This window comes from Struthio camelus, chromosome 1, assembly GCF_040807025.1.
Source record: "Struthio camelus isolate bStrCam1 chromosome 1, bStrCam1.hap1, whole genome shotgun sequence".
Classification (NCBI taxonomy): domain Eukaryota; kingdom Metazoa; phylum Chordata; class Aves; order Struthioniformes; family Struthionidae; genus Struthio; species Struthio camelus.
This window is the reverse complement of record NC_090942.1, coordinates 23,648,174-23,663,575: the sequence shown is the minus strand read 5'-3', so window position 1 is coordinate 23,663,575 and position 15,402 is coordinate 23,648,174. Positions and strand designations below refer to the sequence as shown.

General features: G+C 35.9%; 1 protein-coding gene across 4 annotated transcripts in view; it reads right to left on the bottom strand.

Annotated features, from left to right (window-relative positions):
- Positions 1–15,402, bottom strand: part of GRM8 (glutamate metabotropic receptor 8) — a 345,111-nt gene that overhangs the window by 124,233 nt on the left and 205,476 nt on the right. For all 4 annotated transcript variants that reach the window (XM_009686395.2, XM_009686397.2, XM_068931743.1 and 1 more), the window contains exon 7: positions 9,074–9,274. In XM_009686395.2, the coding sequence (XP_009684690.1) occupies positions 9,074–9,274 (201 nt within the window). The remainder of the gene's footprint in view (positions 1–9,073; positions 9,275–15,402) is intronic.

The window sequence follows — 15,402 nt, the reverse complement described above, 5'->3', positions numbered from 1 at the left end:
TGGGCTTTAAAGAATTTAGGCTTCCAAGAACAATGAATAATAAAGAGTATTCTGTATTTCCTATATTCAAAACTCATTTTGTGATTAAATGCTAATGTAATTATAAAAGTTATAAAAACATTATAACCTAAAAAAATTAGCAAACATTGAAAAATGTTAAGGTGAAAAACTCACTAATGCATCATCACCTGGATCATGTGCTGCGCACAGAAGCCACAGAATTGCAACTAAAATCTTTACTACGAACTATTTTGCTTTTAACTATCAAATGTTCAGTTGTGATGATATATAACAGGAGAATTGAGAAAGCCAGTCTCTCTATTTAAAATAGAAAGCCTCGGGAATTTGTACATCGAAACCATTTTATTTCAGGCTTAGCAGGAAGAGCTTTAGCTAAGACTATGGGGAGCAACATTTTGGGTCTAAGCTATTCAGCATAAGACTCAACCTGCAGTGTAGCCAAAATGATTGGACACCTTAATTCTCAGGAATACAAGCAAACGCTTCCTCTGCTGGAGTAAATTAGAGCAGCTTCTGAGATAAACTATCTTCAACATAGTTAATCTTTCATATTATTAGAAATGCTTTAACCAGCCTTTGAGAAAAATCTCTCTGACTCATAGCTTCTCACAGTAAAAAATACAGAAGTATGAGTTGCTATGGTGCCTAAATGCTAACAGATAGGCTCTCTCCCTGGTTGCCTTTAGAGGCATCAGCCTTTCCCCATTAGTTATTTGGAGAACTTAGACATTTACTTTTAGACTTTACTAGCTACTGAAACTGAGTGAAATATCTTTCTGCCTGTGAGGAATGAACTGAATCCCATCACCTCCCTCTCGGAAGACTCATTTACTTTGGTAGGATTCTCCTCATTTGTTTTTGCTTAAAATCACATCTGGTAACAAGGTGTAACGCATCTAACTTGCTGGGGAATCCAATATTGCCTTACTCAGGTGACTGCTGGCAAATCCTACACGTCCCTAAAGCAGCCAAACTAAATAGCACTGTCTGATAACACAGGTAATGTCTGTTAATTATAAATTTATTCTCTCCTCAGTGTAATTGCTGCCCTACAGAATTAAGCCTACCTGATTTCTCTGTCATTCTGTTTAATATTGAGAGATCGCTGCTTTCCTCTTCAGATGAGAATCAAAGATTTGTCAAGATAATTTTACGGACAACAATCTCCACGAAGAATGCCTCTATTTTGAGTTAGTCACTTATCAACTAACACTAGTTACATCACGTTTTATGTGAATGAACTATTATTGAGGCTTTTTTATACTACCAAAGATCCCTCACAAAATCCTCATTTCTTTTTTACACTGCTGTTCTTTAAAGTCCTTATTTCATTTCATAAGTAAAGGGTGTTTTAGAAGAACGAGTGAGACTCATACTATTCTGTTTCAAAGGTACTGAAAAAAAAAGGATTTATTTCCCCTTATGACTGTCCTGCTGTCTTGCAGAACTGTTGTCTTACCAAACACGCCATAAATTAATATGTGGAAAGATTAATAACTTGTATAGCCATTCTTATGTGATTGGATGGATTTAAGAGAAGCTTTTCAATTTGAACATTTAAGCTAGGAAGCTCGCTAGCAGTTAGTTTCTTCTCAAAATATGTGACAGGCCACCTTCTTGGTAATAAAGATAGTAAGTATTTCTGCTTCATATCATGCAGAACCACAACTGCGTCATTTCTCACACTGATTAAAAAAAAAAGGGTGGAAAAAAGACAGGTTATGGATTCAGTTTCTTTGTACTCAGATATCTTTTTGCTCGGAGCAGCAAAGGTTAGTTTTAACTGCTCTTTCACTAACTTTAGCTGGAGTTTTTAATTTGATCGTATGAGAAAACTACTCTAACATGTCTATATATCCTGCACCTATCAGGAGATACAATTCAACTTTCTTTGAGTAATAAGGGTAAATCTTTCATCACTTTCCTCTGCATACAATTTATTAAAATATATTATGAACTAGACCTTCTTCAGGAAGACAGAGAACTGACCTCAGTCACATATCACATTATAAATTCTGTATGTGGAGCATAAATACTCCTCAACTAATCAGTCCTTCAGGTCTGTATATAAGCAAGAACGTAACTATAAAATAGACTTCTTTTTAGGGTCTACCTTCTAATTTCACATCCAGAATTTTCATAAGCTCGGATTTAAATCAAACGGATTCATGAGGTACCTGAGAATCACAGCACTTCTAAACTTTGCCTGCTATGCCAGCTTACATTATAACTGTACGTTTCTTAAGCCTATTAAGAGTGATTCGGACCACTGAGCAACTTTTGTCACTTGTACAGCCAGCTGGATTAATTCCGTTAAAATAATTAGCACGCAAAAGCACGATTCAATTGAAATCATCCCCTGCTCATCCCCAATAAGACATTAAGAGATACAACTACTGCTTTCTCAATTTAGCATAAAGACATGGGAAACTGGCCATTAGGATTCTTTATTACAGACTGCCATAGTGCCCATGCTTTCACAAGCCAAATTAGACACCTCCGAAAGCACAATAAAAAAATGTGAAAAGAAAGAAAGAAAGAAGTATCTAAAAATCCTGTGATTTTATTGCATTCAGGCCTATGTTAGTTTAAGTTTAGCCATGTTTTCAAATATTCCTCTGTTAAAACTACGACTTTCAAAAAAAATAAATTAATCGTTTCATGCGCTAAACTTAACGACAGAGCAAATGTCACAGATCTTTCTAAAGGTATGGTAGACATCCCCCTTCCACTACCACTTCTGCAGCTGATAGCTATATTTTTGTTTTTTCAGAAGAGTACAGATTAGTTTTACTGGGGTAGCAACCACAATGATTTCTAGTAGCAAGGTCAGCAGCGTTCAGCCCTTCATAACTCATTTTTATCTTGTTTGTCTCTATTTGCTCTATTTATCTATCTGTTGCTATCTCATTATACAAAGCTATTTTAACTCTATTAGAATATGGTACGAGTGGCATCTTAAGATGTTAAGCGTTTCTGACAGTACAAACTGCTAAATGATGAACTGCCAGTAAGAACTCATAGCTTTAAAAAACACTGATGGTCCTAACTTGAACTATTTCAAAAAGTTTTTTTCTCTCTCTCTCTCTATTGGTAGCTATAGATTTGAGAGTTGTATTTTAAAAAAATCTGAGTTAGGAGCATAGCTCCCATACGTTTTTAGTTGGACGCTTAATTCTATTGTGCTTAATGCCTTAAAAAAAGTCAAAATAAGTCAATCTCAAAAGGGAACGATTTTAAAGCTTCTGTTTTAATGATAAATAATGATTTGAAAATGTAAATTTTGTACTCCGTGGAAGAATAGAAAGGTATCAGGAAAATGTTTAAAATAGAGACTGAGCTGAATATTAAGTCAGGAGAGTTTTGAGATTCAGGTTGATGTCTTAGCAACTTCAAACGAGAGCAGTGGCAGATGAATTGTGTAAACAGGTGATTCCACAAAAATGATTTTCTGAAGGCTTAAAAACTCTCCAAGAGAAACTCCTCTCCCTGTTTGTTTTTCTTTTGTTTTATTTTTAATGATGTCCTCTACAGATATTGTTTTCTGAGAAAAAAATATTACAATGTATAATGATTATTAAAGATATTAATTCTGTATAGGTGCTGTTTTGAGCTTGCCTATTAGCCTGTGTTCTTATGTCCTCGTTCTCTAGTATCTTTCCTATTTTTCCGATGGAAATTTTGCATATTTGCATTTTAAATAGGACTGATGCTGCATGTGTGCATGTGTGTCTCTGTGTGTGCAGCCAAAATTAATCTTTTCTCAAAGGCGTTTATTCAATTATTACATTCAACATCTAAATTAATAGAGATGTTTGTTTACTGGTCCACTCCAACTACGAAATTAGTGCTAGAAGAATAGAATAAGGATAGCATGTATTCATTTAACATATAGAAAAGGTGTATGATCTACTTCTGCTTTTTTTCATATCCAGTAAAGGCTATAAAAACACAGAATCACTGAGGTTGGAAGGGACTTTTGGAGATCATCCAGTCCATTCCCATGCTCAAGCAGAGTTAGCTAGAGCAGATTGACCAGGACCGTGTCCAGGTGGTTTTGATTATCTTCAAGGATGGCAACTCCACAACCTTCCTGGCCAAACTGTTCCAGTGTTATTGTAGACCTGTATCATAAAACCCCAGCAAGTGAAGCTATTGCTTTACTTCGTCACAGATAAGACCAGAGAAAAGATTGCAAATCCAGAGACGGAATATATTTCCTGAGTCTCTTCTTCAGTCATAAGGGGGAATAATGCTCCAAAGACCTCTAGCAGCAGCAGATAGCATTTACCTAGATAATGCCAGCAGAGTCGGCGCTTCCACCTGTTCTCTGCTCCCTTCTTTCTTTTCACGGCACACCTCAGAGGAAGTCAGAGTAGCAATTTCTCTGTTCCCCCGCAGCATGAGTAGCCCATGAAAGCAAACAGGATGTCTGTTTGCATGTGTGAGAATATAGGTCAAATTCTGCCCTTACCTTAAAGATTATGTGAAAGACTTGCACTGTAATGTCTGTAAATAAATTGTGTTAAAGTTTTTGAAATTTTCTAGATATTTATGCCTGAAATTGTTATAATCTCTTAATGTGTACATATATATACACAAAGGTAAATCTGTATGACCTTTACCTCTGGTATTCAGCCACAAATTTTGATCTTTACTTTTGTAGCGGGACAACTGTGGAGGAGGACAGTGATCAATCTAATCTCTCCATGTTTTATCCCTTCTCAAGAAATAGCATTGCATCCACTTTGTGAGTCTTATAATTTTTCCTTCGTCCAGGGTCAAAGGAGAGAATTACATAACTAGATCTCTTTATTAAAAAAAAAAATTAAAAAACAAAATCAATCTTTGAAATATCTTCAGCCAACATGAATGCACGTTCAAGTCCTGTTTCTAAAAATGATTAGTACTTCTCATGAAACATTCAGCATGTCTCAGGATAAAAATCGTTAGAAAACCTCTCCTTGTTTTGTAGGCAGAATAATGAAGTCATATCGAGTGAGAATGCTGGAGAAATGTGATGCAAGATGAAATTGTATCATGCCACAACTACACAATTGTGCACATCATTTATAAACCTAATTAAGAGAAAAACTATTTGTTTTCAATAATTTTAAACATTAAACACCAATTTCACATATATACCTCATTTTGTTTGACTATAATAATGGCAGGGAACAATTTTCAAATGTCGCACCTCTATTAAAAAAAATAAAATAAACTGACAACATATATACTTTTTGCCAAGCAAAAACAAAGCGGTGGAAGAAAAGTAGAAGCAGGAAACTTCTGAAAGCTCTAAATACTCTTTCATCAAATAGCCAGAAAGGGCTGGTTACGGTCTACCAGCAGTGCCCAAAAGAACACAGGGAACTAAATATGCTGCGTCTCAACACACTGGCTTGGAAATGAGAATCTTTACACTTTCCTGTTGTTTATAAACTCTTAATTTCCTTGTACAGAACGGGCGGCTGTGTACATCTGTCAGAACATACACATGATTCTACACCTTAGAGCTCCCTTCCCTGTGAAATGAAAATGATGATTAAACTGCTCATTACAAACGAAAAGAAATTGTTTTCTACACACAATCATTAGCTATCTTAGGAAAAACATAGGCAATAATAAAATAGAAAACTACAGTAGGCAATAACCCAAATCTCATGTACAAACAAATTTCTTCAATCTTACCACAAATGTAGAAGTGCTGTCCCCTTCAAAATCATGCTGAATTGTGAGATATTCTGCATTTAATTTAGAATCGGTAGAAATATATCTAAGCAGAAACAAATGTCTTAGCAATTATATCAGTACAGAGTGCCTTGATGGTTATGACCACCCTTCAGTCATGAGGGTGTCACAAAATATTACAGAGATTAATCCTTCAGGGTAACAAATCTTCTTCAAATAAAAACAGAGTAAACAAAAGTAAGCAAATTTAAAAGTGATTACTCGTAATCAAAGCCGAAAAAAAATACTCCAGTGAACAGAAATATGTATGTTTCTTCCCCTTTCAAAGGCTCTGTCCATATGACAGAAAGGTGTCCTTCGCAATACAGGTCATACTTTGTGATATGAAACCTACTGAGTTGAATGCGACAGCACATTAATGGTAGTTGTATCGACTCAATACTATGTTGGATAAGAGCGATATATGGAATTAAGAGAGGTGGGAATTTGGCTCAGCATCTCTGAGGATCTGATAAAATACCAGTTATTTATCAGTATTAGAAATCACTATTGTCTTGTGGAATAGGGGCTTAATTCTGCCAGCTGTCGCAGCAAGGCATATATATGAAAGCAGTGGAACCCTGGATGAAGGAAACATGCAATAGCACCGCTCACAGCTTCTAAACTTTTGAATATTTTTTCCACAGCTTTTGATATTACTTTTTATTATATCAAGAATATTGGAGAATTTTATAAAGGTAAGCAAAACTTCAGATACAGAGGCCATGTTCCATGGTTCTAAATCATAAAAATACAACACCGGTCATTCTTTCCTTCCTTCATCCTCTATACCATATGTTGGAACGAGAAAGGCAGGACTTATTGTCTTCGCCATGAGTAATCTCCTCCTAAATAGCAATCTGGTAAAGAGACACAGATAGACTGCAGTGAGTCCAGCAAAGACTCAGGAAGATGATTAACGACTCTGAGCATCTGACATAGGAGGAGAAGCTGAGAGAGCTGGGACTGTTCAGCCTGGAAGAGGCTCAGGGGGATCTTTGCATAAATATCTGATGGGGGGAGTAAAGAAGATGGAGACAGACTCTCCGCATTGGTGACCAGTGAAAGGACAAGGGGCAATAGGCACAAACCGAAATACAGGAAATGCCATTTAAACATAAGAAAGAACTTTTTTAGTGTAGCAGTGGTCATACACTGGAGCAGGTTATTCAGAGAGGCTGTTGGAGGAATTTCCATCCTTGAAGATGTTCAAATCCTGACTGTACACAGCACTGAACAACCTGGCGTAGTTGACCCTGCTTTGAGCAGGAGGATGGAGTAGGCAATCACCAGAGGTGCTGTCCAACCTCAACTATTCTATGGTTCCGTGACTAAGATTAGGACAGAAAAATCCTACCCTGAATGGCTGTACACCAGGGTTTTCCTTTCATGTATCCGTTCACTTTTAATACACTACACTATTAATCACTGATCCAAGGGCTCATGTGAAAATTGACGCATACCATCACCATTAGCTCCCAGCACATGAGGTCTAGCAACCTATATCCACCTCTGGAAACCAAGACAGACACAACTACAGTGCTGTCCTGAGGAACGGAAATTTGAGATTAATGAGAAAAGGCATGCAGTTAAATACTGTCCTCAGATGATGCCTCCTAGTGCACAACCCCCAAAAAATAAATATTTGAGCATGTGATATAAAAAAACATTTGGTACACCAGTACATAATGTTGACTAGCACAATACAGGGAAGACTTAATGTATCCCAAGAGACAGAAAGTTGACTTCACAGAAATGTTTCTTTTTTTTTCCTTTTACTCTCATTTAATAAATCACTAGTTTAAAAACAGATACATTTTCATCAGTGTCCAGATTGTTTTCTCCTTCTCTTTCATCTTCCCTTGTTTGCTGCAATAGTTGCAGTCAGCCAGAGAATTCGTGACAGGTATTGATGAAATACAACAATCATTAGAGAGATAAAGGCTTCATATAAAATTTACAGCTTATCTTTTTATGTTGAACTTTCATGCCAACCAAATGAAAACAGATCACTGTCTTTATGCTTTAACAACATGGACTGAGAAGAATATCTACTGGAAATGTAGATAATTATCACTGGAAACCTTACAAAATGCTGCCTACCTTTGTCACTGTAACAACATTCCTCGTTTGCCAGATACATATTTTGCTCCAGGTTGCCTTTAAAATGACTAAAGAATCATGTAAACTCCCTCTGTCTTTATATTCCTGGAGACAGGGATTCCCTTTTCATGAAAATTTCATAGGAAGAAAAAAGGTTTAGAAGAGGAAAAAACTGCAAACTACAGCCAACATTTATATCAACCAAATGGTCTGGTACATTACCTAAAGCAAAAAAAGCTTTTACTTGGAAGCTAAATTCAAAATGACCTTGTGCTTTATTTCAAAAAGGCTGGCAGCTGAGGTCACTGGAGTGAATTGTGATAGGCAGTCTTTCTCTTTGTATACTTAGGAGGCGTGTCTGGAACATGAATTACTGCCAAGCAGAGAATAAAATATACGGCAAATAACACTGTTTAATTTCTTTGTAAAATAATGGCAAATTCGATCTACAATAATTATGACTTTCATGAAATATTGTAAATTTTCAGCAACTTCATTTCACTGTCGAGTATGTTCTATCCTTTACAATTTAATGTTCATAAATTAAGCCTGTTCTTTATTGGCTTCTACTGTTAACAACATAAGCACAGTAGCCGCATTTCCCCAGCAGGCAGATCCCAGCTGCACAGATTATTATGCAGTGTAGTTTAAAAATATATATTGTGCTTGTGTTAAAGCTGACTAAATCACTGAATCAAATAACAATGACACAGAAAAGAACCTGGAAGTGCAAGTGAGTCTTTTAATTGAGATTTAAACACGCAAGCTGAAAGCAAACTGCACACTACTCACTTTTGTAGGGAAATTGTTTAACAGTAATTTCAGAATAAGGCAGTTTTCAAAAGGCCATTTTTTCAATTCATTCTCTAAGGAACACACGAGCAACCTTTGCCAAAGGATTCTAATCTGTCCGTAGGACTGCACGAGACCTCAACTTGTTTCTACACTAGCAATTTTTCACTGGAATGTTTTGATTGACAGATTCTTATTTTTAACATCTGCCTCTTTTGGGAGCAGCTTAATGTTAAGATGAAAAATACACTTGAGGTTTCAAAGCAGGTGGAAAAACTCACACTTCTGATTAAAAGAGAACTGCTTCTAATTCTGTATTTTACAGTGTGCCTGAAAGCATCCTATATATAGAAGAAAACACATCTTGACACTTCTGAAACGTTTAAAGAAGAGGCGGCGAAAAAAAAAAAGAGTACATGTAACTTACCATTAAAATTTACTGCTCGGATGTAACTAAGTAGCTCTTTACCATCAATCGTGCTCATCCTTGGGCATAGACCAATATATCCAGGACAGAGATCTTTATGCATGTTGTGTAGCGCATAGGCCATGGAATATACAGCATCAATTACAAACTGAACTTTTCCTTCTTGCTCATAGGCTGAATCTCTTGCAATTCTTTCTAAGCCTAAGGAAGAAAAAGAAAAACAGTCCGTTTACTTCTATTTGTGTGCATGTGTGCATGAGTGTGTGTGAAAATTCACAGTAGAACATAAATGATTACAGTCAGATTGATGGGTAAAATTAGGACTCAGTTATCCATCAGCTAAATAAACAAGACAAGTAAAAACATGGGCATCTGGTTTTACCTCTAATCATTGTACACTGTGCCAGGTATATGCACAGTAGTATGCTGAGCTCTGGGTTGGGAAAGAGGGCAGAACATTTCATTACAATGAAAAGTTATACCTATATATATATGTGTGTGTGTGTATATATATAAAAATATATATTTATATGTATTTGTACTTCTACAATCTTTCTGTCCAGTTTATTGACTTTCATTAAAAGCTGGTTATTGTTATTCATAGCCCATTTTTACAGGTGCCTACCATTCTGTTTTAGACAAATTTGAGGCTACCTTGATTTTTATCTACATTTATTGTTTGATAAAGATTATTTAAACATGTCAGGAAAAGAAGCTGAATATTTGCCAGGTGATTTTTTACCATTGTCTCCACACTGAACAGTGCTTATTCTGAGGCCTTTTTCTATTATTTATTGGTGAATTATAATTCATATTGAGAACCATGTATTGTCTTCTTTTCCCCACAAGGATAGTTTTCCTACGGAAAGAATGCAGAGAAAATCAATACACTATGAAATTTTGATTCTAGTGGGATTGCCCACCTTAATCATTCACGTCCAAGTCTAGAGATAACTTTTACTTTCAGGAGTGATAGTACTAAGTGGAAAATTAACACATAAAAGGAAGGAAAATGATATTTTTAAGTAGACAATCTGCATGAAATCCCACATCTCTTACACTATACAGGAATGATGCCACTGATTTCAAAGGCTCCGAATTTTGATTTACAAAGAGAATGAAGGCTTTGCCACTACTGATGTGAAATCTGCCCTACTGAAGTCTACTGTCAAGCTCAGTTACATTGGGTCAGTTGGCTCAATGAATATAAGAAAATTTCCATTCATATTGTTTCAGACTGTTTATAAAAGAATCAAAATTGTATGCAGCATTTTTTTACTTCAATGTTATATGTTTTAATTTTTAATATTTCATTTTCTATGTTTTCCTCTTATTTCTAAGCACAGGCTTCTATCAGTTCAATATACCTATTTTGTTGTATTTAAGTTTCAATAAGTCAATTTTTTAATGTCTGAAAATATACTGCATGCAAGATCTTTCTTTAGGCAAAACATGCAAATGCAAAGGAGGTGAAAAAAAAAAAAAAAAAAACAAACACCAAAACAGTGACTCCACTCACAAGTCTTTCTTTTGTTTGCCCACTGCATTTTGCTGCTGTCACATTACAGTGGTAACAGGTAACTCCTTTGAACTGAACAAATTTGTAATCTGATAGTCAGTAGCATTTTGTGCTTTAAACATCCCTGAGCACAGGGAGTGATAGATAGCTCTGAAAAAATGTCATACTTTTATTTCTCCTCAGGGATTAGTGAAAAACATCACTACTTATTGAAAAAGATACTGGGCACTCAGACAGGAAAGCATATAACCCATTTGTGTGACTGATTACAAGTAATTTGATGGATGCTTTTCAAGACATGCTATCTAATGTTTGGCAAAATATTAGTAAATAGCATGAGACAAATGCTAAATAGAAAAACTTTTCCTTGCACAGGCTGAAGCTTACACAATTAGTTAAAATGCATTGCCCAGACATAAAAGAGGATAAATGGGATGCAGATTAATTAGATTACAACTTTATTAAATTATTTCATTTGGGAACTAGCTTCCAACAGTAAATCATAGGTAGAGCTTGGGAGCCCTACCTTAATTGTTCCTGCCTAGTCAACGACTGCCAAACAACGACACAATAGGATTTACAGAGCTGCTACAGGCTCACAGGAACCAGCAACCTGTACGTGCGCCCAAGAGATTCCTCATCCTCTGAATGGGATGGTCAGGATGAGAAATGTGGAGGAAATATACCTCTTTTTATTGCCAAGCTAAATACAATTCCCCTCACCCATCAGACAGATGTATGCGTATGTTGAAAGCTAAGGGATGGCAAGAAGACAGGAGGAATCTCTTTCTATAATAAATGCTAAATTAAGAAACACTGAAAGTTGCAAACATTTCTGCAAATACATTGTACTAAGCGGTACAGCTATTAAAAAGGCCAACAAATTTTAGTATTGTGTTCCCCTACTACACTGTAGCTTAAACATACATAAGATTTGTAGGAATTTCCTCCACAATATAACATTTCACCTTTAGTTTACACAGATGTGGGGTCAGAAAGCATTTTGTGATATAAATTACAGGGGAAAAAAATGAATTTATTAACACTGAATGTGTTTCCTTAATTACAAAGAAGTGAGTACCAACACAGAATTATCAATTTTAAAATTAGCAGTCGTGCAAGGCAATAGACAAGAAGAGTCTCTGTGCATTCCATAAACCAAGAAAAAACAGTAAATTTTTTTTGTGCTCTTTTTGAGGTTTCTGGTCATTTTCTCATTCTAGAATTCTCAAAATTCTAAAATAATAATTTATAAAGATAACAATAACTTATCAGCTTAATTAACTGCAAAATTTGATCACATTACACTTCCTTAAATAAACGTTAATGTATAACTGTAGAATGATGCATATCATCTACCATAAATATAGTCAGAAACTACAAAGATAATATCACACATTTGGAAGACATTATCATTTTTCTTCAGCTCTGCTCATGAAGTAATAATATTTCCATTTATAGGTTGACACTACGCTCTCCTAGGCATGCTTCTACACACTTAGGTGACTTGAAAGAATATGACAGCACATATCTCACAGCAGAAATATTTTAATGCTTTCTTAATGACCACTTCAATTTCTCATCCTACAGTTTATACTCTGGAAAAATTGCTTTCCCGATTGCTATGCCTTTTGAATTAGAAGATATGCCCAGCAGTTCAGCCCAGGCACTTGCCCCCACTGGGGTAGTGTGTCAAGAACTGGGCTCACACCATTCTTCCTCTGATTTCCATACAAAGGAAATCCAGGAAGATGCACCATGGTGCTCTCCAATTCAGATGCTGAGAAGTCCAAGCCTGGGGGAATTTTAGCAAGATGTCAAGACTTTTCCTGACCAACAGAGAAAATACAAAGATACAAATCTGTAAAAATCTGTTGTCATTATCTATTCTCACCTGCAAATAACTTCCTCCCACATGAGCTAGAGAAGAGCTAGGGAGGGTGTATCACCGGACCCGGTAGGGTGACAACTGTTTCTGGCTCCCCCAGTTTGAATTCTGTTTCCAGAACCCTAGGGTGAGCTCCGGAAAAATCCTGTAGGAGTTTGTACCTGTGAAAGAGTTGCCACTGACACTCTTCCACTTCCTAGAACAACAGTGGCAGTCTGGACCACCGCAAGTATTTGCCTCCATCCTTTCTAACAATTTATTTTCCCCCTTTGCTATTGTAACTCTTGTACTACAGGAATAATTGCACTTTCTGCTCAGGATGGTGGAAGCTGGCTGTGACAGGGTAAGATAAATGGTAAGGTGAGATGTGGATTAGGTGGATAAAGGAATGTCTGGGGGGAATTGTCTGTAAGTGAAGAAGAATCAGGTGACATTGTCAATCCCTCAGCTGTGAACTGGGAATCAAAGAGATTTCTGGGAAACTATTCCAGAAAAATTAAGCCTTCACAATAAATTAAAATGTATTTTTATTCAAAGCTTAAAAATACAATATAGTAAGTAAATAATGACTACTGTACTATAGTTAAAATAATGATTTCATACTTGGGTGATGATATCACCTGTGAGGATTCTAAAACAATCAAAACTACTATCTAACCAATAAAAACTTCAGTTGCCAATCTCAACAGGTGACTAATCTACCAAGGAACAAATGTTACATAACTTATCTATGTTTTAGAGACCATGACCTTAATGGTGATCTTGGGGCATATGTAGATGAAATTCATGCACGAATATGAGTTCATGGCAATATAAAGAGTCCAGAGAAGAGTTCCTATTTATTATTCTCTTATGAATATAAAAAATGAATATAAAAAAATTCTAAATAAAGCAAATGGATATATGTGTTTTGTAATTTGTGATATAGGGAAATTTTGTTTGGGGTTCTTTGTTTTTTCCAGAAACTGTGGTTTCTGGAAATTCAGGTGTCTCCAGTCATTCTGTTTCATATTAGTATCACTTAAGGCAATTTGTGGTAGAGTGCAACCTACATTATTTCTCATGATTATTTCTATAGTTTCAAGAATCTGTCAAGAATCTACCTGAAATCTTAATTCATGCTCCTTTAAGACCAAAGGTTAGAGTCAAACACTTTGTCTACAGCAGATGATAAGAGCTCGAGACTGGAACAGTATTCTGAGGATATGGGGTCTGAGAAAAGTTTTGTGCACTGAATGACTGGGAGACGGAAGTGGGGTTCTAGTTTGGTGGAATGGAGATAATCAATTTCTAAACTTGACCAGATGAATCCACTCTGAAACCATTTTTCAGAAACAACTATTTTTCAGTTCTTTTTATTTGAGCCCTATTGACTTCTACCATTCTAGTTTCTTATTCAGAAATTCTTATTCTTATTTAATCTCATTCTTTATTACCAGTCATTCGTTGTTTTGCCTCAGACTGATTCAAACATAACTGTCCAGGTCACCTTTTATGTTCAGTTCAAACACGGGATCAGTGTAAGCCTTATACCATTTTTTTTCCTGATACTCCGAAGTTTATCAAAGATCAAAGTTAATAACTCAGAAAATTTCTGTACAGCTCTCTGAAAACTCTCAGGTATAGCTTATACAAATTTCAGCTCAAAAACTCTCATTTTTAGCCATTGCAAAGTGTCATGGTCTTCAGTACTTAAATGGAAAATACTTTTTCCATCATCATCTCATAAAGTTGCATTATTTCACTGACATAATATTAAGATAATACTTACAACTTTTCTGTGCCATTATTCATACATTTAGCAATGGACTAATATTTTATTTTGCTTGAAAAATTCATGTGGGAAACACTGCTGACTGTAGAATTCCCTTCATATGATTTTATGGTGCCTAAGACTATAATTGCTATTGTTTGATTTATGTATCATACTTCTAGGGTAATTCATTTGGCCTCACAGGCAAAAAACACCATTTCATTTGAAAAAATGAAGCCTTTCATGTCTTCCCCTTCAGTTAGAGCACAGCAACATGAATAGCTGACTTAGCAGACAGAGAAATCTTGCTGCAAGAGGGTCAGGAGTCTCCTAAAGTTACATTTGTCACCAGCGAAGAAAGACGCCTTTCAGAGAGCTTGTATTCCTCCCACCTTTTCTCAATCCCAACCGCTCTTCTCTTTCCCTGTATCCTCTCACATGTGCTGAATGACAAATCAGCTCTTTTATGGCCTGTGCTCAAATTCAGGGGAGAAAACTGTCTGGGATAACAGTAGGAGAACAAGCAATGGGAGCATGGGGGGAGGAAAAGAAAATAAAAATCATTTGTGAAAATGATAATAGATCAAATGGTTACTGATGAATAACTTTCATTCGATTAGCTTCTCTTTATCTATATTTGTTTGTGAATAATTATTGTCTTAAGCCAGATAGTGCATCAGTATAACTCTTTGGGGCTTTTTTCAAACTTGCATTGACCTTTTCGGGGTTTTGGATATCTAGTAAAATTTTTCCAGTTCCCAGCTACTGTTCACATTTTTTCCTCACATCTAAATTATTTATCCCAGTTATTTGGCTCACAAAATAGTTTTACTTAAACTTCACTTGGAAGCAAACAAAACCAAAGATAAACATTACTGCATTGAGATAGTTCTTTTTGCGCATGCAATAACTAAATCGTAATTCTTTGTAAATAGGCTACCATTACTCTTTAGATCAGAGATGATCATTCTCTATTTGCCAGAATTTGAAAGAACTTCCCACCTTTGCAGCAACAGTTTTTCCTCAGAAAGTTGTCAACTATAATTTTGAGAAATGTCTTTTTTGCGGTCTCAGCAGGAAGCACCAGCAGCTTATGTTACTCCCATTGAAATCTTCCCTGATTATTCAGCTGTTCTCCTCACACCTTATAGAGAGGCTCCTATGAGTTT